The 23,449-nt window shown below is 46.3% G+C and overlaps 1 protein-coding gene across 1 annotated transcript; it reads left to right on the forward strand.

The window, feature by feature from the left end:
• The first annotated feature begins 21,410 nt into the window (after positions 1 to 21,410).
• On the forward strand, positions 21,411 to 22,544 carry KCNJ1 (potassium inwardly rectifying channel subfamily J member 1). Its single transcript, XM_006731180.3, has one exon. It carries the CDS (start codon positions 21,426 to 21,428, stop codon positions 22,542 to 22,544), a length of 1,119 nt encoding a protein of 372 aa, XP_006731243.2. The 5' UTR covers positions 21,411 to 21,425.
• Positions 22,545 to 23,449: the final 905 nt, after the last annotated feature.

The raw sequence follows: 23,449 nt of genomic DNA on the forward strand, positions 1-23,449 counted from the left end.
TCCTCGTTCCTGAATGTTGGCTGCTCTGTTCCAAGTGCCCCAGGCCCTTCTAGTGGTGCCATCCCAACCAACCCGCCCCCACCCGGCCCGATCATCCCTCCTCGGCTACCAGTGAGTGCTCCTGCAGGAAGCAGACCTCTTCAGTCCCCTCAGCTGCTGGCTTCACAGAAGTGGAGTCTGGTGGAAGCCGGCCTGCAGTGGGTTCTGTCTTTGCCTGCTTAGCCATGTGGGCAAGGGGGCCCCGGGGACTCCAACAGCCAGACCACGGAAAGGCTAATTTCCAAATGCAGATACGGGAAAAAGCCAGGCATATTTCACTGTTGACTAGAGACCAGATGCCCGGCCGCCCGAGGCCCTGCCTGTGACCGGGGATGGAGTGGAGGCACAGAACCCAACAGAGAGAGGCTGCTTCCACCTCTGCACTGCGGACTCTCCTGCCCCGGGGTCCGTAAGAGTAATCCCACTGTGCAGGGCATGTTTTTGCTTTTCAAATTCTAGGCAGGGCCAGCAACGTGGCCCCCATGCCTCCGCGAGGGAAATGATGGCATCGGGCCCTGGTCACATGAGCTGGTCAGGGTAGAGCTGGGTCCCCCGGTCTCTACTGATCTTCCTTGGCATCACACCTGGGTTTCAGAACCTCTCACTTTCTGGAGCAGCTCCGGACCGTTTCCTTCTTTCTGCTCTCCTTGCATTTTGCTAGCTCCTGGCCCTACAGTGAGAACCTCCAGGCTATGCGTCCTCGGGCCCCCTAGTCAAGCTGATGTGGGGCCCAAAGACCCACGCCTGCAGTGGCAGTGGGTGGCTTTTCAATATTCCAATTGGTGATACCGCCACTTTTCTTCAGAGAGAATCTTCTGGAATACCTGACATAGCAATAGCAGAGAGACTTCCCGAGTTCCTCGAAACTTCTCTTCCTGCCAGTCACATCCCCTTTTAAAAATGCATTCATTTCCCCACGTATTCACCCCACCCTGCTACACCTATGAAGTGTCAGGCACTTACCTGAGGCAGATAGTTATTGCTTCTGTTTTAAATTGTCAACATAGGCAAGATTCTTCATTGGAAAACTGTTACAACATCATATCATCCTTTCAGTCAAAAGGTTCTTCCTTATGTCTAACTGAGCTCCCTATTGCTACAATTCCAACTCACTTCTATATAGTCTGTTCCTCATCCATCTGAGTTTTCCCCAACCCGACATCATTTTATCTGTATGGTGATCCTGGGAGGTAGATATTACTATTATTGTTATTTGACAGATGGGAAAACTGAAGCTTGCCCCTGTAGGGTGGAGGAAGCTCCATTCAGAGCTCTCCGGGTTTTCTAAGTCTGCCTGACATTCTAGAACTCAATGAGCAGTGCCCTGGGCAGGTGCCAGTAGGGAGAGAGGGAGCCCACCTGGCCTGGGTGGGTTTGCAAGGAGGCCGACTTTGAGCTCGCCCTTGACCCCAGTGAGTACCTTTCATCTCTCTTCTTGGCTTTGGTGCCCCATGCCCTCCTGATTACTGATACTTGTCAAGGTCACCCCCAGTTACCGTGGCTTTCTTAACCCTTCGCACGATCTATAATTACCAAGTTTATTTGGTTCCTTTTTATTATCTGTCCAGTTCTCTCCACCTTCCTGATAGCAATCTTGTTCATACTATATCCCACATACCTCGCACAGAGCCTGGCATGTGGTAGACTCTCAACAAGTATTTGTTGACAGAGGGACAAGGAAGAACAAGAAAAAGAAGAGCAAGCAAGAAGGATAAAAGAAAGGAAACAGTTGGAGGGCCTGTCTTTCCCCTTGGCCTTCCTGCCTTTCCTCCCCAGCTGTGGGCGTCGGGATTCATGCATCATATGGGCCAAATCTTATGGGACTTGTGATAGAAGGATCTAGAAGACTTGGGTTCTCATCTCAGCTCTGCCTCCTCTGAGCAGTCTAACCTCCCTATGCCTCACTTCCTCCCTTGTAAAGTAGAGATAATGCTATCTACTTCATGGGGTCACTGTGAGGAGTAAATGAAATCATTTCTGCAAAACCAGTTTCTGGCACATGGTAGATATTCGGCAAGTGTCGTTCTCTTTTCTCTGCAGTAATTTCAACCTTCCATCCTCAGTCCTGCAAAGTAAAACCAAACCCTACAGTGTGCCTCCAACCACATATGAGAGGCTATCTGCCCAGCTGGTATGAAGATCTTGTAGAGAATACACAGCCAGCCTTCTGTCTGTGCCAAAGAAAGTCACATTGAAGGGATGCATTTTAATGAGTTTCTTCCAGTAATTAGACCCAAGGGACACATATACCAGTTGAAACTACAGTAGGCTGAATTCTAACTTTCTAGCTCTGTGAACTTGGATTAATAACTCGGCTTCTCTGATCTTTGGTTTTCCCCTCTACACTCTTGGAATACTAATGATATTATCTATGTCCTAGAGCAGCTGTAACTGTTGAGTGTACGCATAGAGAGGGCCTGGAATGAAGTAAGGTCCATAAATGTTAGCTCCTGTTGATCCATGGGTTAGAGGAAAAACTACCCCCATACTAAACTAGATTCAAGAAAATGTCATGGAACCTTTATTAATTGCCAGTTTCTTTTATTCATCTTTTTGTTTTGTTTTATAAGGAGGCTCCACACCCAGCATGGAGCCCAACGCAGGGCTTGAACTCATGACCCTGAGATCAAGACCTGAGCTGAGATCAAGAGTAGGCCACTTAACCAACGGAACCACCCAGGCGCCCCTCCTTTCATCTTTAAATAGCATTGAAAGATACAGCCTCTTCCTGTTTTCATTCATTCATCACTCCATCTATTCCACAAACACTAGCTGTAGCAGAAATCTGTGCCATTCTAACAGTGGTTAATTGTCAGTAAAGTATGGTGGTGTGTAGTTGACTTATGTAATGGCTCTTCTCTGTATCTTTCCTTTCAGGGCTCAGCACTGCATCGCACACCTCCTGCAGGAGTGGGGCTTTTCTCTGGGCATTTGTGCTTGGCCAGTAGCTTGCACTGTCTCCTCACTTCCGGTTGCCCTTGCACGGTGACAGGGGCCAGCTCAGCACCTTGCTGTGCTCTTACCCTCTCCATTTCAGCCACCTCTTCAGCTTCTATGAACTTTTACACATGGCTCAGCTGCTTTAGCACTCTTAAAAACTTTAAACCCAAGACCGAGTGAATCCATGCTAAAAACAGGTGGTTTTCCGATCATGTAAAAGAGTTCTCAAAAACTTATGCATTTCTTATACACATTTCCAAGCACAACATTGGGTTCTAAATACATGAGATATATGTGCCACTATGCATTGTAGAAAATCTAAGCTTAACTTTGAAAGACGAGAGAAAAAATGCCCGCAAATGCACGCAATGCTTATGAACACGCACGATCTCCCTGCCACCTTTCGGCGTTGGCATTTATGAATTCACCACGTGTCATCCTCATACCATCACTGGATGTTTATTTGGTCATTAGTTAGGTGAGCAAATAAAAAATGTGTTCAGCTGCAATTTAGAGGAAGATCGCTTCTCTCTCTCTCTCTCTCTCTCTCCCTATCTCTCATGTGCGCAGCCCAGTGGGTGCTGTGGTTATGAAATGGTAAACAGATCAGACCAAGTCCCCACACTGTCCTTTCAGCCAGGGGAGGACACAGACTTTCACTCATTCGAGAAATACTTGTCGAGTTTCTGCTATGGATGTGGGTGCTGAGGATGCAGAGGACAGGCTGCTCTCCGGAAGTGCATGTTCTAGCAAAGACAAGATAGACAGGAGATAAACACGTAATAAAGAGGGGAACAAACAAAATGACATCTGTAGTGATAAGAGATGGGAAGAAGCTAAAGCAGAATGGAGTGGCAGGGTTGGCGAGGCAGGGGGTGCCACCTTAGATTGGATGTTGAGGGGCCTTGTTGCTGGGGATGGCGTGTGGCTGAGTCCCGAGTGATGTGAAGAAGCTGGCCATGGGAAAACCCAGAGCAGGGCATTCTCCAAGCAGGGAACAGCACGTTGAAAGATGAGGGCAGGACGTAACATGGCATGTTGGAGCAGCAGAGTTGGTGGAAAGACCGTGATATGAGGTGGGGCTGGGGAGTATGGCAGGGTCATATTGGGCCTTCAGTTCATAAGGGCGAGAGGAAGCCGAGTGGGGTTTCAGCAGGGCAGCAATATGATCTGCTTTGGGGAATGTATCATGGGGAGGAGGGACAGCCAGCAGAGAGATCCTGTAGCCCCCGCAAGAACTTACGTGGTTTGGACAAAGGTGGCAGCAACAGGGATAGGGTGAAGAAGACTGATAGGTTCTGGATATGGCTTGTTGAAAGAGCAGATGAGGCTTGCTGATGAATTGTGCTGAGGTGGGGATGAGAGAAAGAAAAAAGTCAAGACTGAATCAAGGTTTTGCCTGAAGTAGTGGGTGGTTGTACCACTGACCAAGCTGAGGAAGGCCCCAGTTAAACAAAATCAATTATAACATAGGTTGTATTAGGTGCTAAGAAGGAAAGGAGGAGGGTACTAGGAACATTTTTTGGAGAATTTTCAACCCAAGATGATCGTACCCAGATGTGTTGCCCGGGTACTTGGCGGGGAAGAGGCACCTTCCCCCGACCCCCAGCCCAATCACAGGACCTGAACCCCTGCTAAGAGCTTTTAGAGAAAGGTGCCATCACCAAGCCCTGAGCTCCAGCTGCCTCTGGATCTGGAAGTCTGGTCTTGCTAACCTCAGAGGAAATTCAATTGGTCTGGCACAATTGTATCTTCATGGTCTAATCTAATTTCATTGATTTATGGGCAATCTTTTTTTTTTTTTTTTCTGGTCCTCAGCCTTTCCTCCCCTTTGTTAATTTCCCCCTAGCAGCCAAATAGACAAAATCTCCCTCTGTGCCTCAGGTATACAAAAATAGGCCTCATCGGTCCCTTTTCAAGCAGCCTGGAGCATGCTATCTCCCCTTCCCAAAGGTTCTGGTGGGAGAGCCTTCTCGATGAGCTGGGGTAGGGGTGGTGAAGAGGTGAGGGAGGCAGAAGAATCCTATAGGCCTGGCATCTCCCCCAGGCAAGACTATATGCCCTTCCCAACATTTCTTGTGCAGCTCATAGAGGCCCTGCTGGTCCTTGAGCCAGCCACTTGCTCAGATCCAGACATGGGAATTAAAATCATTCCCTAAGTGCCAACTCAACCTTTGGCTGCCTCTTCCCCAGGCCTCCTTGGCCCTCGAAGCAGAGGGACCTTATTACGTTTTTAATGTGTGGGACCCCCTGCTGGGTGTTCTTACACTGATTCCTACCTCAGCACTGTGAAACAGGTGTTCCTAGTTCCATTTTTTATGGCCAACACTCAGGTTCAGAGAAGCAGATTCATTTATTCTGTTGACAAGTAGAAGGCGTAGAGTCCAGGCCAAGGTCTACACCACCTTCCAGCCCACCTCTTCACTACCTTCAGGACATCTGTGAATCCCATCCTTGCTTTGTCAAACCCACCGGCTGGCCTTTTGCAATGATGTTCTCAGTTTTCGTGCTGCCCACAGCTTGGACCTCCCACCCTCCCCGTGCCAGGGAGCCAGCATTTTGGTCAGTGCCAAGCCCCGCAGTCAATCTCTTTGCCATTGTTACTGGTCTTCCTTCCATCCTGTCTTTCTCTATCTTGACCAGCACAGCACAGGAAAGCTTTAGCAAGATGGACCATGGCAGAACTAAAATGATGATGGGAAAACCCATCACTGAAAATGGGGACAGTTATTGGGAGTATGGTGGTCGTATGGAGGGACAAGAACCAGAACACAGTGGCGTTGGCTGGAGGGTACACCATGCAGGTCCGGGCAGAGCAGCAAGACAGACAGACACATCAAAAAGAGAAAAAGAGAGAGAGAAAGAAAAAAAAAAAGCAAACATAAACAACTCACGATGAGCTCTAGGATCTTTATTGTTCCTCAGCTTTTCTTAGTGGCTTTTCTTTCTTTTTTGTTTTCCAGGCTTAATCGATTACATTGGGAAACCAGCTGTGTAAAAACGCAGGCAGGCACTCCATCCCAGACCAGTCAGCTGCGGAGCTGGAATTCGGGGCTGACCTAGGACCACGGGTTTCAAGGCCGGAGACTCCGGGGCACCTGCACCCATTCTCCAGGTAGACTGGCTCCTTTCTTTTCCTAGGAATTAGTGCTCATAACAGGACAGGGGCTATACTTCAGTTTCTTCCCCCCCAAAGCATCATTTTTTTAGGATACTTGACAAGATCAACTTTGGTCCTGATAATGTGTCATCACACAGGTCCCTAAGATCTATATTAATCCAGGTGAGGATTTTTTTTTTAAGTCAGCAGCTGAAAATAGAGACAGGGTGGCCTGACACATTCTTGCTCTTGATAATGGCCCTTGTTCAGGAAGCATGCAAGGAAATCCCTTTAAAAAAAAGAGCGAGCGAGCAAGAGAGAGAGAGAGAGAAAGGGGCCAGCCTCTGGGCGTGCATAACAGGTGGTTTTCTGTCATTCCCTGGAGAGGCCCTGAGTGTGGGTTCCACACAGCTCTCCCCTTAGCGGACAACCATAGAAGCACCAAAGACCAGGCACCACCCACCCCCGCCACCAAGCCAATCATTCTCCATGTCCCCTTCGTCTCTCTCTTTGGTGTGTATGGGGCAGAGGGAAGGAATGATATGGGAGGGATGTGGGGGTGAGGAAGGGCTTTAAAGGGTCCCATGGGATTCTGGCTTGTCTGTGAGATAGTGCTGAGTCTCCAGAGAGGTCGGTGTAAATAAGACTTGGGTTATTAATGTTACCGGCTCCAGGAATAAAACAAGGGCCATGGGTAAGGAACAAGATGCTAGGAAAAATGAAAATAAAACACATACTGAGAGGAGAAGAGAGAGGGAAAGGATGAAGCTGAGCTCCCAGTGGAGCACGAGAGGATGAACAAGCGATGAGGGACATGTGAGCATGGCGGGGGTGGGGGGTGCTGCATGGAGTGAGGTCAAGACCACCTCCGGGCATCCCATCAGATAGCAAGTCTGTGGACCTGCCTGCTTTGGGGAACCGCAGACCTGCTTTGGGGAACTGTAGGCACATGACTTTGGCCTGACCCCCAGGCCTGGGAGGTGTGAGTGGCGAGTGGGCAGGGCTGAGATGACCCTTCACCCTGGAACTGCCAGGTCAGGGTCATACCGAGAGAGGTTCTCAGTTCTGAGGAGCCCAGGGGAGGGTGCAGAGTGGGAGGCACCAACATTCTGCCTCAACGGCTCCACCGATCACCACCCGGGCAGGGTGGGAAAGAAGAATTTCTCCCACAGATGCAGGGAGAAGAGACATCTCTCCAAATTCTAGTAGAGTTCCTGTTTAGGAGTGAGGACAAGCAGAAGAATCTTTCTGTACCTCCACGGCCCAGTAAGCACCTAGCGTAGTGCTTCTGGCTGGTGCTGGAGGATGAAGTAGGAAGGAGTTTGTTGAGTCCCTACCATGCAATAGGCCCCTTACATGTGTATTTTTTTCTGTATAATGTAATTCCCATATCATACAATTCCCCCACTTAAAGTGTACAATCATGGTTGCTTAGCATGTTCACAAAATCGTGCGACCATCACCATATCGATGTTAGAACACGGTCATCATCACAGAAAGGAAGTTCATACCCACTGGCGGGCATTCCTCATGTCCCTCTTTCCCTACCACCAACAACTACCAATCTAACTTACTCTCTCTGCAGATTCGCCTAGTGATGGAATAATGCTGCTTCTGCTCCTTTCACTTCGCAAAGTGCTTCCAAGGCTCCTCCGTGTTGTAGTACTTTGTACCCTCTTTATGGCCGAACAGTATTTCATCTTACCGCTGTGCCCTGTCTTACTTGTTGATTCATGAGTTGATGGGCACTTGGGTTGTCTCCACTTCTTGGCGCTTGCAAATAATGCTAGTATAAACATTTGTGTGCAAGTTTTTGTGGACATTGTGTATTTCCCATCTAATCCCCATAATCACAAAATGGACATTATTGTCACTGATTTATTAGGAAAAACTGCAGCTCAGAGAGGTTAAATAACAGTTTTTGAGACAGGGAAGCTTCTTTTGATTGGGTTTGATGAGGCTAGAAGGGCCAAGAAGGGGAAATGCAGTGGAGTCCCACTTCACCTTACCAGGTCATTATACACACCATTGAGTAAAAAGAAATGGCAGGAATGAGAGAAAGTGCGTCAGCAGGGCCGCTGCGGGCCCCGAAGGCCTTCTTTCGGGAGGCAGGTGGCTCTGGCATGGCCCTCAGGTCTGGGAAATGTTCCCCCTTTTCTGCCTGCCTCCTCGTTTCAGTGGCAGGGGTGAGGATTGGTCAAGAGCAGGTCGAGACAACGGCTGGAGTAGCTCGTCGAGCTTGTGAGGAGTCAGGAGTCAGGTGCATTCCAAGAGGGTGCCTGGGGTGGGCTCGGCCTGGTGACAAGAAGAGCCGCAAGGAGAGGAATTCAGCATGGGCCCAAGGGCGGCTCTATGGCGTGGAACGACAGGGTCGCCAAGGCTGCTGGCTCTGCTTCTCTCTGCCTCCGGGGCTTTCCCAGAAAGTACTCGGACGTGGGAGTGTGGGAGTGTGGGTGGTGTGCCGCCCCATTAATGCAACTCTGATGGTTAGGCGGAACCCAAGCCAAAGCTGGTAATCATTGACCCTCAGAAGCTCCCTGGGGCAGAGCAATAGAATCAACAGGAACACTGGCTCTCCAGCGAGTCCCCTGCTCTGTGGTTTATCCGAGGGCCTTGCCCTTCTCATCACCTTTCTGGGAAGCCCGATGCTCCTGCAGCTTGGACATTGGCGTAGGGAAGCGCAGAATGAAAGGCATGGCAGATAATAACATCACTGGGTCTGTCAGTGGGTTGCAGGCTGTCACTGGAAAGGAAATTAGAGGTGGAGGTGCCGATACTGAGGATGTTAAGCGCTGTATCACTTTCCATGTCCAAGTGTTGTCGAAGCTCTTTCCAGCCATTTGCAAGATGGTTACGAATATCCCCATTTCTCAGATGAACACACTGAGAGGTTAGGTAGCAGCCAGTGTTAGAGCTAGTAAGTGACTGACTCCAGATCCAAACCCCATACCCACTTCTTCAATCCTACCTGGGAGCCACTTGAGGCAGCTCTGATAGGGGATCTTAAACATAAGCTAGGATGTGAGATGAGAAGGCATCCAGAGTTCCCCTCCAAACTCAAGAACCTGGTGTTCTGTGCCTTGTCTTTTGCACATCTATCAGAGCTGGGCTATCCCACCAACACGACACCCTTCACCTTGGGCACAACATTATGAATTCTAGTCCCCGGGTGCCATCACTCAGGTTTTAGCTGAATTGGGCCCCTATTTTAGAAACTGTCAAGGCTTGGAATTCTGTATGTTTTCTTAAAAACAAAGTGTACGTTCCTATTGCAGACACTCAGGGAAGTATGTTCAAGATTTCCAGTCCACATGGAATTTATTCGTTTCTGGGCTGGAAAGACTGAGTCCATGTAACACCAACCCAAACCACAGAGAACTAGCGGGGTCACCCTAAAAACAGGATCTCTGCACTGATAACAAATACAGCTTTTTTTTTTTTAAAGATTTTTATTTATTTATTTGACAGAGCGAGAGAGAAGGAGAGAGCATGAGCCAGAAGAAGAGGGAGAGGGAGAAGGAGAAGCAGACTTCTTGCTGAGCAGGGAACCTGACATGGAGCTCGATCCAGGAACCCTGGGATCATGACCTGAGCTGAAAGCAGCCGTGAACGACTGAGCCACCCAGGCACCCCAAATACTTTTTGTAAACATTTAAATTCTTTTACTCAATCCTGGTGCCATTTGAGGTGGGTGGCTTAAAAGATGAAATTTAAGAATTATTTCATTGTACATGTGCACAGTTGTCAGACAAACCAACTCCCCCCCACACGTACTTTTACAAGATAAACAAGTGAGAGGATGATTATTTTATTTGCAAAAATCATTCCTCACTTTATAAAAAATCCAGTAAAGGATTTTTAAAAATACCTAATATCTTAACGCATATGTAATATGACTTACTATATACAAGCGATTTCTGTTCACATACCATTTTTTTTTAAAGATTTTATTTATTTATTTGACAGAGACACAGCGAGAGAGGGAACACAAGCAGGGGGAGAGGGAGAGGGAGAAGCAGGCTTCCGCGGAGCAGGGAGCCCGACGCGGGGCTCGATCCCAGGACCCTGGGATCATGACCTGAGCCGAAGGTAGACGCTTAACGACTGAGCCACCCAGGCGCCCCCCATTTTTTTTTAAAGATTTTATTTATTTTTCAGAGAGAGACACAGCAAGAGAGGGAACACAAGCAGGGGGAGTGGAAGAGGGAGAAGCAGGCTCCTTGCTGAGCATGGAGCCCGATGTGGGGCTCCATCCCAGGACCCTGGGATCATGACCTGAGCCGAAGGCAGACACTTAACGACTGAGCCACCCAGGCACCCCCACATACCATCTTTTGAGAACACCATACATCGGTTCCAGATTATATATCTAGACCTGGACAAAGATGTCTGCACTTTCATGGAGTTCTTTTGAGGAGACATGAGAATAAAAAGGCCATGAGACTAGAAACATCTTTGTATACCTCTTTCTGGAACAGAATAGAGGAACATTCAATAACTACAAGGCTTGAACAAAACAATTAATGAGCTGGACCCAGAGACACAGAGCACTGCTGGCTGCAAACATCCTTTTCAAGCTCACATGGAACACTTCTGAAAATTGACCATGTATGACGAGACTAGAAACATCTTTGGAGCATTGTGTTAATTCCATTTTCTGTCATAGGTTCATTAGAAACTAGAAGTTAGGGGTGCCTGGGTGGTTCAGTTGGTTAAGCATCTGCCTTCGGCTCAGGTCTCGATCCCGGGGTCCTGGGATTAAGTCCCAGGACTCCCTGCTCAGCGGGGAGTCTGCTTCTCCCTCTCCCTCTGCCCCTTCCCCTGCTCCCGCTTGCTCTCTCTCTCTCTCAAATAAATAAATAAAATCTAAAGAAAAAGGAACTAGAATTCAACAGGTAGGATAGTGACCCTCAAGAGGTCCAGCCTGAGTGCATGGGAGGGGTCTTAGAACTGATCCTTCCACCCCTTCCTTGGTGGAGGGGTCCCATTTGCTCCTTGGACGGACTGATTGAAATTTCACCCAGGATTCTCTAGGGATCTGTCCTCTCTCTACAGACAACAACCATGTCTGCTGTGTTTTACCAGGTGTCTTTCCTACTGGGCTTCCACCCCGATCCTGTGTGCGTCCTGACAAAAGCAAGTTGGCACATTCCAAGCCCAAACCAGGGAGCTCTGTTGGCCACTGCAAGCTTCAGGGATACTTGGAGCTTTGAAAGTCATCTCCTGCCCCTCTTCAGACAGAGGCAAGTGGCTTGATGCTCACATTGACTTCTCTGTAAACAAGGCAGCGGACCACCCAGGCTAGAAGAAAGCCACATAAGGGTTTGGTTATGAGGAGCCCAAGGCCACATGGCCCAATCATCTGCCCAGTCCTGGTGCTGTGGAGCCCGAGTCCTGCCATTCGAGAGCAGTGTTAGGCTCTGTTCCCCGCCCCAGGTCCCCCTCCGAAAACCAAGTGCTTTGAGTCGCTCACACCTTGCTGGAGCTATTTATTTCCCTGACAAATGTTTATTGAGGATCTACTGTAGGCTGACATTGGGGATGTAGCAATGGAGGATATTGGTGGGGTCACTGCCCCCAAACAAGCACAAAACTAAATGTGTAAGTTGAAGTGACTGTAAAAACTAACCCGCCCCCTCCCCCAAAGTAACGAGTGCAGTAAAAACTATTGTAAGGGAAAGGAACCTGATTTAAATGGGGAGGGTGTGGTCAGGGACTCTTCCGTCTTTGAGAAGCTGACACTTAAGTTTCTTTCTGACAAATGGCCTTTAGGTTGAAACCAAGTAGCCAGGCTGGGGTTGGGAGGAGGGAGAGTGGAGCACCAGTGTTCCCCATGCGTCTTCCTTTGTCTGGGTCCTTGCTGTTGCCCAGGCATGACCTTGGCCACTCAGTATTGCTGAACTGACCAACTCCAAGGCCAGGGTGCTTTGCTCTCCTGCTCGAGCACTGAGGACACCAGGCTCAGCTCACCGTCACTTGCAGAGTCTCCTCTTCCACTGGGAAGGAGGCTCCCCATCCTTCCTCACTGGCCTCACTATCAACGAACTTCTGATTGGGGTTGGTGAAGTAACTGCACTCTGTAGATATCTAGAAATGTCTCCAAATGGAAGATGCCATTGCCATAATTTCAGGTCATCACCAACAGTTGGCTCAAGCCAGGACAATCTGTGGAAGTTTCCGAAGAAAACACCATGCTTGACAGTACTGCTTCCACACTTGTGTCTTAATTACTTTGGCATCATGACGCTTTTTGAACTCTGCCCAGCATTATGAGGTCCTTCTTGTGGCATGGGCGCCTGTGGCCTTCTCTGCCAACACGCACCTGTGGATCCAATCCAGTTGGCCCTGGATCCTCCCCATGGGGCCCCCATGGCCTCGAACACACTCTGCCTCTCTCCCCTTTTCTGGTGCTTTTGTCCATGCTTTTCCTTGTCCCTGGAAACCTATCCCCTGGCCACCAGTCCAAGCTCTCCTTATCCTTTCAGGTTTTGTGTCTTCAAAAAAAGGTTTTGTCTCTTGCTAGCTCTTACCTGCTACGTGATCTCTGCATCATCACCATTTCTGGTGCATAGTAAGTAGGGGCTGAAAAAATGTTTGCCTTCCCTCTACATTGTTAGGTAGCTGTTTTGAGTATGCCATAGGGCTTAAAAGCGAGGGCTTCTCAGTCAGGCAGATCTAGATTCTTCTAATCTTTGCTCTTTGGGCTTTTAGTTTTGTGACCTTGGGGAAAATTGCTAAACTTCGCTGAACCTCAGTTTCCCAACTCCTAGGTTTATCGTGAGAATTCAACACTATAATATACGTAGAAGATTTTAACTCCTGTGCCTGGGCCAACATCGGAGGCTTTCCGGACCCCAGAATTTCACGGCTCCAATGCGGCACCATTTGCATTGTGCTCTAGAGGGCGCTGTTCACACAGAATGCAGGAGAGTGCAACTCCTCTCCTAAAGCTCTCAGCAGGGTACTAAAGCCCTCCATGGCGTCTTAATAGCCATTTCCCACTCTCAGGAGACTTTGCCCTGCTCTGGTCTTTCTCTTCATTCAGTTTGAGCTGTGCATCTTTACTTTTACCTTGACTTTCTCTGTTAGCTGTGGCTCAGTCCACTCAGACCCAATAAAGCAATGCCTTCTTGGTAAAGAGCTGAACTCCCTGAAGTTTAGAAGAGAAGAATTCTTAGAAAACCTTTGGAATAGAAACCAAGTAGATCTACCTGTGTGTCTGTGAGTTTCTCTTGTCTTCTAGTGCCCTCTCACTCTGCTGTCACCACTCCTCACAGCCCCCAGGGGCATGTTGCTTTCTTTCCAAAACTGTGAACCAGGCAGAGATGAAGTGACTCCTTTTGGCCGTTCTTCGCATAGCTGAGACATGCTAGCATTTCCTAAGTACCTTAAGGAACAATTATGAAGAACAATAAGGAAACAATATTGAAAATACGCACAGAATAAGCAACCAGCTTCCAAAGTATTGGTTCCTGATTCTACAGCAAATGCACGCTGTCACCAAAGGCTGGGAAGACCCTGCAGACATCTTGCTTGGGTCCAGCTTCACTAGCTCCCAGGCTGACTGAATTAGTGGGAACATAACACCTCTTGACATTTCCCGCTAGGACCCAGTCCACGCACCACGTAGAAATAGAGGTCTTTGTGGTAAGAGTATAATTATCTCAGGATGACCAATGGTCATGGTCAGCAGGATAGCTAGATAGAACTTAAAACCTGCATCTGAAAATTTTAACTCCTCTTCATGACTTTTTGTATTTAAATTTGGTTATTTCCTTGATTCTTCACATCTGGATACAAAAGCAAACAAATGTGTAAAGTGAACATATGGCCTGTAAAATGGCTTTATGACTTCTTAGTTACACCTTTTCTTCTGTGTGCTCTTCTGTCCTTCAGTGGTGTCAATGCGTCTCAGCCGAAGAGCACCAGGAACACCCCTGTAATTGAGCAAATTGGCTTTTTGCAGCTAGTGAGAACACACGCCATCAAGAAATGTGGGGAACCTCCCTGGGTGCTAGAAAATACTTAAAGAGGCTTTGGGCTTGTGTAGGTGATTTGGGGAAGATTTAAAGAAGCAATGCTTTGCTTTGGGTTAGATGTCAGTAATTCGGAGTAATTCTATGAGTGATTATGTCAATAAATCTTATCATCTGGAAGGGGAGAAGACTGGCGGACAGCGAACGTCATTATTGGTAAAGAAGCAGCGATCACTTCTAATAGCCCACATAGGGGGATTTGGGTCATTTTTGTGGTTTGGACAATGTTCAGGTTTTTGTCTGTGTTCAGACCTGACAACAGAATGGCCTTGTCTGATGTCAATGTTTTGTGAGAAACTATTCGCGTTGAACAGAGGAACAGAGAGCCCTAGTGGGGAGAGCCAGGACAGCCCCTAGCAGTGCCAAGACCATTTTGCAGGGTGCATATGTGTCTATATTCAGTAATAGATCAAGGCCTAGTCAATGTCTATGGTGGGAGAAGGACAGTGTCACGCCAGGTACCACCATACCTCTGGGCAGGCTTGTTAAGAATCATTCTTGTTCCCTATATCCTCTTTCCTCCTCTGCAAGATGAGGCTTCTGCCATGGTTATAGACAAAGCCTTTATAAAAACACATTCTCCTTTCCCGGGTCTTTGGTTCCATGTGGAAGGACGGGCTCTGGAGCCAGTATAGTTCACAGGCACTCTGGTGGGACTTTTGTCACTTTCCTACACGCCTTTGCCTTCACCTGGCTCCTGTCTCCAATACAGCCCATGTAACTCTGCACAGCAGAGGCTCCAAATGGCCTGGGTCAGCGACACCTGGGTGAACTGTTGCACACATTTAAATTTGTGGACTGATAATAACAGTTCTTACTATTTATTGCCTGATCGTTATGTTCTAGGAACTTTACATATGTGATTGCACTGAGAACACACTGCAGTCTTTGAAAGTGTATTTTAACAGCCATTTCACAGGTGGGGACACGGAGGTTCAGAAAGACGATGTGGCTTTCTCACGTCCCCTGGTCATTAAGTGACAGAGCTGGTGTTCAAATCCATGTCTCTGCTTACCCAAGCTGGGTTCCTTCCACCTGCCACATTGCCTTCGGTTATTACCTGGGCCATGAACATCCTGGACCAGGTCCTCCCATCCTCTCTTAATCTCCGTGCCTGGCATACCTGTGTAGTTATTCTAGTTCTGCCACTGGACCAGCTGGCTCCAGAGACGTTTACAGAACACGGTGTCCCTTCTGAGAGCACCAACACCCTTAGACCTGTGATTCCCTGACTCTTGGTCCCACACTCTTTTCGTGGGAAGGAGCCAGGCACCCAGGAAGGCCTGTGTTGTGTCCCCATCCTGGACACAAGCAGACTTGGGGCTTCACAGTGGACTAGGTCGGGGAAAACCCTTACCCCCCAAAGAAAGGTGAGATGTTCCTGAAATGCATTCCTACATCTAGCCTGGAAGAGTCTTGAGATTCAGGTGCCCTTTTATGTGCCACGAGGCCAGGACTTGCCAAGGTCTATTTAAGAAGGGTCCCTGTTGACCCCAAGTGAGCTGCCTGATGGTGCTCAAGACAGCAGCTGGGACTTCTCCTGGAGCTACCAAAGGAAAGGGAAACAGCCCTCTGTCTCCAGTAGGTTCTGGGGGTAGTCCGGCAGCTAGATGACTCAGTGTTTGTTAGGGTCCTGAGTGTTTGCAAATCCAGCTGGGTGGCTAGCCTACAATAGCTTGAGATCATTTTCATAGAAAACAGGAAGCGCTCTGCATAGCAGTTAAGTGCAACACACCTTAGCGAAGTTGTGCGTTGAAGAGCATAAGCTTGACACCCAGCCTACTGGGTCTCCTCTTTGGTGGTGGCTTTAAACCCCGTCCTTAACCCTTGCGGGGCAGCACCTCGATAATTCAATCACTTCTTATCTGTGAGCACCTGGGGAGCAGGGCCTGTGTCCTTAACCCTTTGTTTCCTAGCCTAGCACCTGATAACATGGTAAATGTTCAATAAGTCAAGTGTTGGCTTGATTATGTTAATGAAGGAGGCTGAGACTGTGCCCCAGAATCCCGTTCTATGACTTGCTGTGCTTGGTCCTCAGCAGTGTTTGTGGATTCAGTTTAATGTTGGCTTAAACAAAGCGGTAAAATTTCACGGACACTTGAATTTCTCCTCCACCGCAGTTTGAAAGGAACTACAGAAAATTGTTTGATTTCTGTGCTCGGGACCCAGAACTCGTAGGTTCTACGTCTTACATAAAGTCTCAACTCTGGAGAAGTGTCCCGAATGGAAGTAAGGCGGTGAGAGGTGTGACAAAAAGGCTGACTCAAGTAAATGGTTTCTCATCTCTTAAGAGAAATGATGGCCTTTGTGATTCTAAGTAAGAGGCAGCAAAAGCCAAGTCGCTTCGCTTTCCTCCCTCTGATACTGTGACTGGAGCGTTTGCTGGCATTGGGCAGGAGGCTTTGTGGTGAGTGCTGTAGGAAGCCACAAATCCACCATTCTCAGGTGCACACCTACAAATGCACACCTTCTGCATTGATTGTTTCAGCATCATCAATGAGCACGCGCCATGGGTACCTCGTTTCATGAAGGGTTTTAGTTGATGTGGGTGTTTCATGCAAACGAAGGGGGCATTTTTGTGGACAGAAGGAGATCCAGGAGGAAAACATGTTTATTTTCAGGAATTTGAAGGGCTCGTAAGCAGAAGAGACTTCAGGCTTCTTTAGAATTATCATGAGTTGTCCCTGAAGCAGAACTAGACCAGTGTTCTTCATATGGTTTGTTATTTGAGTCAATAATGAAAATATCTCACATGGCGTTCCACCACTGAGTGTGTATGGCCCTTGCTTGCCTTTCCAGCCTCGTGTCTCGCTGAGACCCTCTAGCACCCTGTTGTCCAGTCACCTGGCTCCTCTTTCAGCCCCTCACACTTTCTTCTGCTGCTCCTGCCTGGGGTCACACATGATTACAGTGCAGTTGGCTCAAACTTCACACCCAGGGGTGTCTCTTCTAAAATATTGCCATTAGAAGGGGACCCATATAACTCATTGCTTTTATGCACGGGTTGATGGATTTCTTTGTCATCACTCAACAAGTATTAATAGTTCCTACGACATGTGAGTCTAACACCATCCTCAGGCCTTGCCCTCGAGAGCGCCTCAGATAAGATTCTCCCCAGAGCACTCCCGCTGTTTCTCATCCTGACACCTCCCACCCCCCACACTTGATGGGAAGCTTCTTCAAAGTGACAAGGAGAGTGCCCATTTGGTAAAGGATTTCTTCTCTAATGTCTAGTCCAGTGCCTGACACACATACTAGCAGCAACTCAATATGGTTGAGTCATGATAGAAAAATAAATTAATGAATGCAAAAAGACAGTGAGTTTCTGTCCACTGAAGTATTGTGCAGAGAGTGGATACCCATCTGATAGAGATCTTTTAGAAAAGGTGTTCCTTTGGGCATATACACACCACACCACATTGTAATTGTTGGTTTCCTGAGCTTACTTCCCCATTTGACTGTAAGCCCCTTGAGAATGGGTGCAGATTTGATTTGTTTTTGAAATCCTACACAATAAGCATACACTCAGTGTTTGGAAAGTGTACAAAAAGCCTATTTTCCGAGAATGGACTCTTTACAGAACAAGAATACTGGAGCACTGAAGGGAAAAAAAAATGGTAATAATAGAATTCACTTGCTTTGCCAGGCCACTAAGAGTACCTTGGTAAATATTAGCTAAAGTACAGCCCTTTGCTTGCTATTAAGATTTACTGATTTCAATAGAAAGTAACCTAAAAACCGTACATGCTACACCACATAGACAACCAGGGCCAATCTCTGACTAGCCCATAGTACAAAAAATACATATTTGCTCTGTCTGTGGTTAGATTAGATGTCATCGTCTAAGCAAAGTAGGCTATGTGCTGATTATAATGGGTCTGCCATGTGAATGATGGGTTTGGTCAAGGGATGGATTTATCCCATATTCTTACATTCTCTAGGTATCATTCTTCTCATTCTTTGAGTAAATAAATCAACAGCATTGGCCAACACAGTACATGTGAAAACTACCTTCAGTAAATGCCAGATTTTATAAAATAACTCCAACAATAAAGACTGCTTTAAATCTGTTTCTTACATAACGCAGACTATTGTATAGAGAGATTGACCCGGTATCTTGTTTCTTCCTTGTGTGACCTTACTTTCATCTTACAAATACGTACTGATCTAAGTCTATATATTCACCTGTATCTTTGTGAGCACTTGGAAATCTCAGGATCTCAGTGTATTTCAGAGAACAGGCTCAGAGATCGATGATAACTAATTCTTTCTGGTGAAAAGCTAATAGGCATGACCTATGAGAAACAGCAAGAGAGCTATATAGAGCGTGGCAAAGGAGAGGAGGAAAATGCTGGAACTCAAGCCATGCCTGCTGCCCAGGGACCTTAGCTGGGGGGTTGTCATGTCTTAGCATGACGGTATTCAAGCCATGTGAGGTCTGGAAAAAAAATACATACCCCGCTTGGGGCTCAGTCTGAGAACAACCAATTGCCTTGGTTTAAGCTACCCAACTCCACTATCAAATTAAATGTTTTCAAGCTAATAGAAATTAGCATCAGTCCACTGACCAAACCCTAAAATAAATTAGGCCGAATCTAAAAGAAATCAGCCTGCAGACAGAGACCAACTCCCAAGGCCACTTCCTTGCTTTCCCCAGACATGGATACATCGGGTCGGAATATGCTTAGGATGTTGGTAAGTGCAGATGGTCTGGGGAAAGCATTATAAGCTGATTGCTTTTGTTTTAGCTCTTTGCAAGTCCAGGCAGATATTTTATTAGTAATGCAGGCAAGGAAACTCAGACTTATCCAAGAGATAAATAAGAGGTTACTTATTCACTCTATAGAAACATTCTTTTTTTTAAATTTTTTAAAATTTATTTATTCATGAGAGACAGAGAGAGAGAGAGGCAGAGGGAGAAGCAGGCTCCCTGCTGAGCAGGGAGCCCGACGCGGGACTTGATCCCAGGACCCCGGGATCATGACCTGGGCCGAAGGCAGACGCTTAACCATCTGAGCCACCCAGGCGCCCCTAGAAATATTCTTTATCTTCGAAAATGAAATGAACTTAGGAGAGACTAGAAGAGAAAAGTTGTGAGGAAGGAAAACTCAGAAGTTGTGCTTTGGGAGCCAACTCTGGAAATACGTGTGACAAAGAGAATATGGATTCGCCTGATAAATGTGGCTTGAGAATTATTATTTTATTTCTATGAAGAGCTTTTAAAACAGTGTGTGAGCTTCCATGAACCCAGGAGAGGGAGGAACGTAAACCAGGTTAAACTACGTGTGTGCAGAGAAAGGAGAGAGGCTGGGGAGGGAGCAGACTCTTCAGTGTGCCTCACCTGGGACCAACCCTTACGACTCTTTGGGGACTTGAGGTCCATGAGGGTTGGGTAGGATGTGGGCAGGGCCCTCTGAGTGTGTGCACTGCTGTTTGTTCTCCTGGTAGCATTTTCTTTCTCTGTATCTATAGAACTTGTCCTCAGAATTTCAAATCACCACAGCTGTGGTTTTCTTTTTACCTCTTCTACCTGGTGTTGGCTTCTTATGTTTTCACCTGGCTTAAGGCTGTGAAAAAAACAGCGTGGGATAGTACTTTTGTTTAAAATGTATCACTAAGTTGGTTTCGCTTCCTGGTTTGTATGAATAAACATATTTTTGAAGGGGGATTTTGAAATCTATTTTAGAAACATATTTGCATTTAATTAAAAATACCACGAAGACATTGCTAACCATGGTGGGCACACCTTGGACTGGGGGAGGGCACATCTAGGGGAGGAGGTAGTCTAGTGTTGATGACTGTGGCTTTCATCATTGTTGGCTGTTTAGGGGAAAATCCCTTCACTTTTTTTTGCTGTAAACTGGAAGTCATAATAATGTCATCAACAAGAAACCATTGAGTAGATGGTATTTTGAAGAGCTTACTTCATTCACTGAATTATTCCATTTAAGCTCATTGAATAACTATCGAGTGTCCATAGACTGTGCTAGCAGCTGGGGTAGAGGAGTGAGTAAAGCATGGTTCTACCTTTATGGAGAATTATTTGGATTTTATTTAAATCAGAGCTTCCCAGCCCTTCAGCTTAGAATCAGGGAAGAAAGCGTGAGCTATTGATGGTGACCATCATACCATTCCTCTTAGGAATCTTGGCACATCATGGAGAGAAAAAGGGAACAGGCTTGCAGCTCCACTGAGCAAACTCCTGAGCTCATAGGGTAGGACTTGACCAAACTGTATTGAGGAACTCTGTTCTAAATCGTCTCAAACATTTAAAAAAAAAAAAAAAAGGAAGTTGACCAATATTCGTCTTAAAATGTTTCAGGCAAATCTGACTTTAGAATATAAAATTTAATAACTGAGATGCAGCATATTAGAGTTTCCTCTGGACTGGAAGCAGGGAACCTTATGGTTTATGTTTTTAGTTGTCATCCTGCCACTGGTTAGTACACGACTTTGGCTATGTCATTAAAAGTTTCTGAATCTCTGTTTCTTCACTGGATAAATGAGAAAGTTGAATTGGTCCAGATTCCTTTTTTTTTTTTTTTAAAGATTTTATTTATTTATTTGAGAGAGAAAGAATGAGAGACAGAGAGCATGAGAGGGAAGAGGATCAGAGGGAGAAGCAGACTCCCGCTGAGCAGGGAGCCTGATGCGGGACTTGATCCTGGGACTCCAGGATCATGACCTGAGCTGAAGGCAGTCGCTTAACCAACTGAGCCACCCAGGCGCCCCCAGATTCCTTTTGATATTGAGTGATAATAGCAGTAAAGAAGATGCTTTAGGTAGTAGAGCGATGAATCTTTTTTATGGTTATTTATTTTTATATTTTACAAAAAAATATAAGTAGTCCTTCCAGCTTCTGCTTTCACAGATATTTTTGCTTAGCAGAAGGCAAAAATTTATTAAAGGAAAAGGAGAATTGATTTAAAGAGTAATACCAGATAAATCATAGTACAGGTCATAATTGGTTATCACAAGCATTTTTAAGTTTGTGTGCCACTGACTAAGGCCAGGAAACATTTGAACACATGCCCTCTTAAGTTCCTTCCATTTCAATCTCCCTGTAATTATTTTCCCTCTTTATATCTAAGCAATATGGTCTCTTGGTGGAAAGTTTCTGTTGAAAATAGTGTTGCGGTATCCAGAATAAACTGTCAGCTTTTCTGAATGCTCAGTAATTCAGATTGTTTTGAATGGTCTTTCATATATAGTTAGCTCTTCATGTGAGGCACCTAGTCCACTGCTGCTGTAAACATCATTTCATTTTGTTTGTTTTTGATATGTTTCAGATCAGAGTGTTGACAGAAAGAATGTTCAAACATCTTCGGAAATGGTTTGTTGCTCACTTTTTGGGGCATTCTCGGCAGAGAGCAAGGCTGGTCTCCAAAGATGGAAGATGCAACATAGAGTTTGGCAACGTGGAGGTCCAGTCAAGGTTTATATTCTTTGTGGACATCTGGACAACTGTGCTTGACCTCAAATGGAGATACAAAATGACCATCTTCATTTCAACCTTCTTGGGCAGTTGGTTCTTCTTTGGTCTTCTGTGGTATGCGGTAGCCTACATCCACAAAGATCTCCCTGAGTTCCATCCTTCTGTCAACCACACCCCTTGTGTGGAGAACATTAATGGCTTGACCTCAGCTTTTCTGTTTTCTCTGGAAACACAAGTGACCATTGGATATGGATTCAGGTGTGTGACAGAACAATGTGGCACTGCCATTTTTCTTCTTATCTTCCAGTCTATACTTGGAGTCATCATCAATTCTTTCATGTGTGGTGCCATTCTAGCCAAGATCTCCAGACCCAAAAAACGTGCCAAGACCATTACATTCAGCAAGAACGCAGTGATCAGTAAGCGGGGCGGGAAGCTTTGTCTCCTAATCCGAGTGGTTAATCTTAGGAAGAGCCTCCTTATTGGGAGTCACATATATGGGAAGCTCCTGAGGACCACAGTCACTCCTGAAGGAGAGACTATTATTTTGGACCAGATCAATATCAACTTTGTAGTTGATGCAGGGAATGAAAATTTATTCTTCATCTCCCCATTGACAATTTACCATGTCATTGATCAAAACAGCCCCTTCTTCCACATGGCAGCAGAAACCCTTCCCCAGCAAGACTTTGAATTAGTAGTGTTTTTAGATGGCACAGTGGAATCAACCAGTGCTACCTGCCAAGTCCGAACATCCTATGTCCCAGAAGAGGTGCTCTGGGGCTACCGTTTTGCTCCCATGGTATCCAAGACTAAGGAAGGGAAATACCGAGTGGATTTCCATAACTTTAGTAAGACTGTGGAAGTGGAGACCCCTCATTGTGCCTTGTGCCTTTATAATGAGAAAGACACTAGAGCCAGGATGAAGAGAGGCTATGACAATCCCAACTTCAACTTGTCAGAAGTCAATGAAACAGATGACACCAAAATGTGACAGTGGTTTTTCAACAGGAGTAAAGCAAAATCTTGAAGATACCTAGTGACTAGAAGTATTAGGAAGCAATCAACAATTTGAGGATATGAAATTAGGACAAGAGCCTTCAACGTCTATCAGCACCATGCCCCTGAATCCCACAGCCACGATCTTACAAGACAGGTAGCTCTACAAGTCAACTGCATTAGAACATGCAATATTCTTACAGGAAATAGCAGTATGGAAGCCATAGTAGTTCACTTGGAATCTTGAATATGATTATTTGAAATCATGCAGTGTTGATAGAAACAAAATCATCAAAAGTTTCACAGACAGGCCAAATGAGATCTTAAAAGTCTCCTTGAAGAAGTTATGAGCTTTAGATAGGATCTGGGAAAAACCATATTCTCATTTTTAGTCTACTGATAAGAAATAAGCCACTTTTAACATTGGTTTTTATCAAGGGAAAAATGGTCTCCCTTAGAGAGCCATTTTTGGTTGGTTGGAGGAGATGAACTAATCAGAGACAGTAAGAAAAGACTGGTAGGTACTCCAAGAACATTTGTGAGGCTCTGAGCTTCTCCAGCCCTGGTTGTTGGAGCTTTCATCTTAGTCTGGGTCATGCTGTGTTTCCTGAAGAGCAAGGGAAGGCTCCAGCCACGGACCTTGCATCTCTATGTATCCAATGTGGAGAGGAACACTGAGCTCAACCTGCTTTATGGTACATCCAGACACTGCAGCCCAAGTTGGGTTTTGGCCCAAATGATCTCACGTGGTACATTTAGGGGCTAAATCACCACTCTAGAATCTCAATGAATACTTTCCTAAAGAACGAATGCTTGATTTGAACATGGTGGTGATATTTCTTCCAATCTGTGTTAGGTGGGATAAAGGGCTACAAATCTGTTAAAAGAATATTTCCTGAT

This window comes from Leptonychotes weddellii, chromosome 11 (genome assembly GCF_054177405.1).
Source record: "Leptonychotes weddellii isolate Sample4059 chromosome 11, ASM5417740v2, whole genome shotgun sequence".
NCBI lineage: Eukaryota > Metazoa > Chordata > Mammalia > Carnivora > Phocidae > Leptonychotes > Leptonychotes weddellii.

What these genes read in the sequence shown, in the direction of transcription:
- KCNJ1 (XM_006731180.3), top strand. Translation starts at nt 21,426, where the DNA reads ATGTTCAAACATCTTCGGAAATGGTTTGTTGCTCACTTTTTGGGGCAT.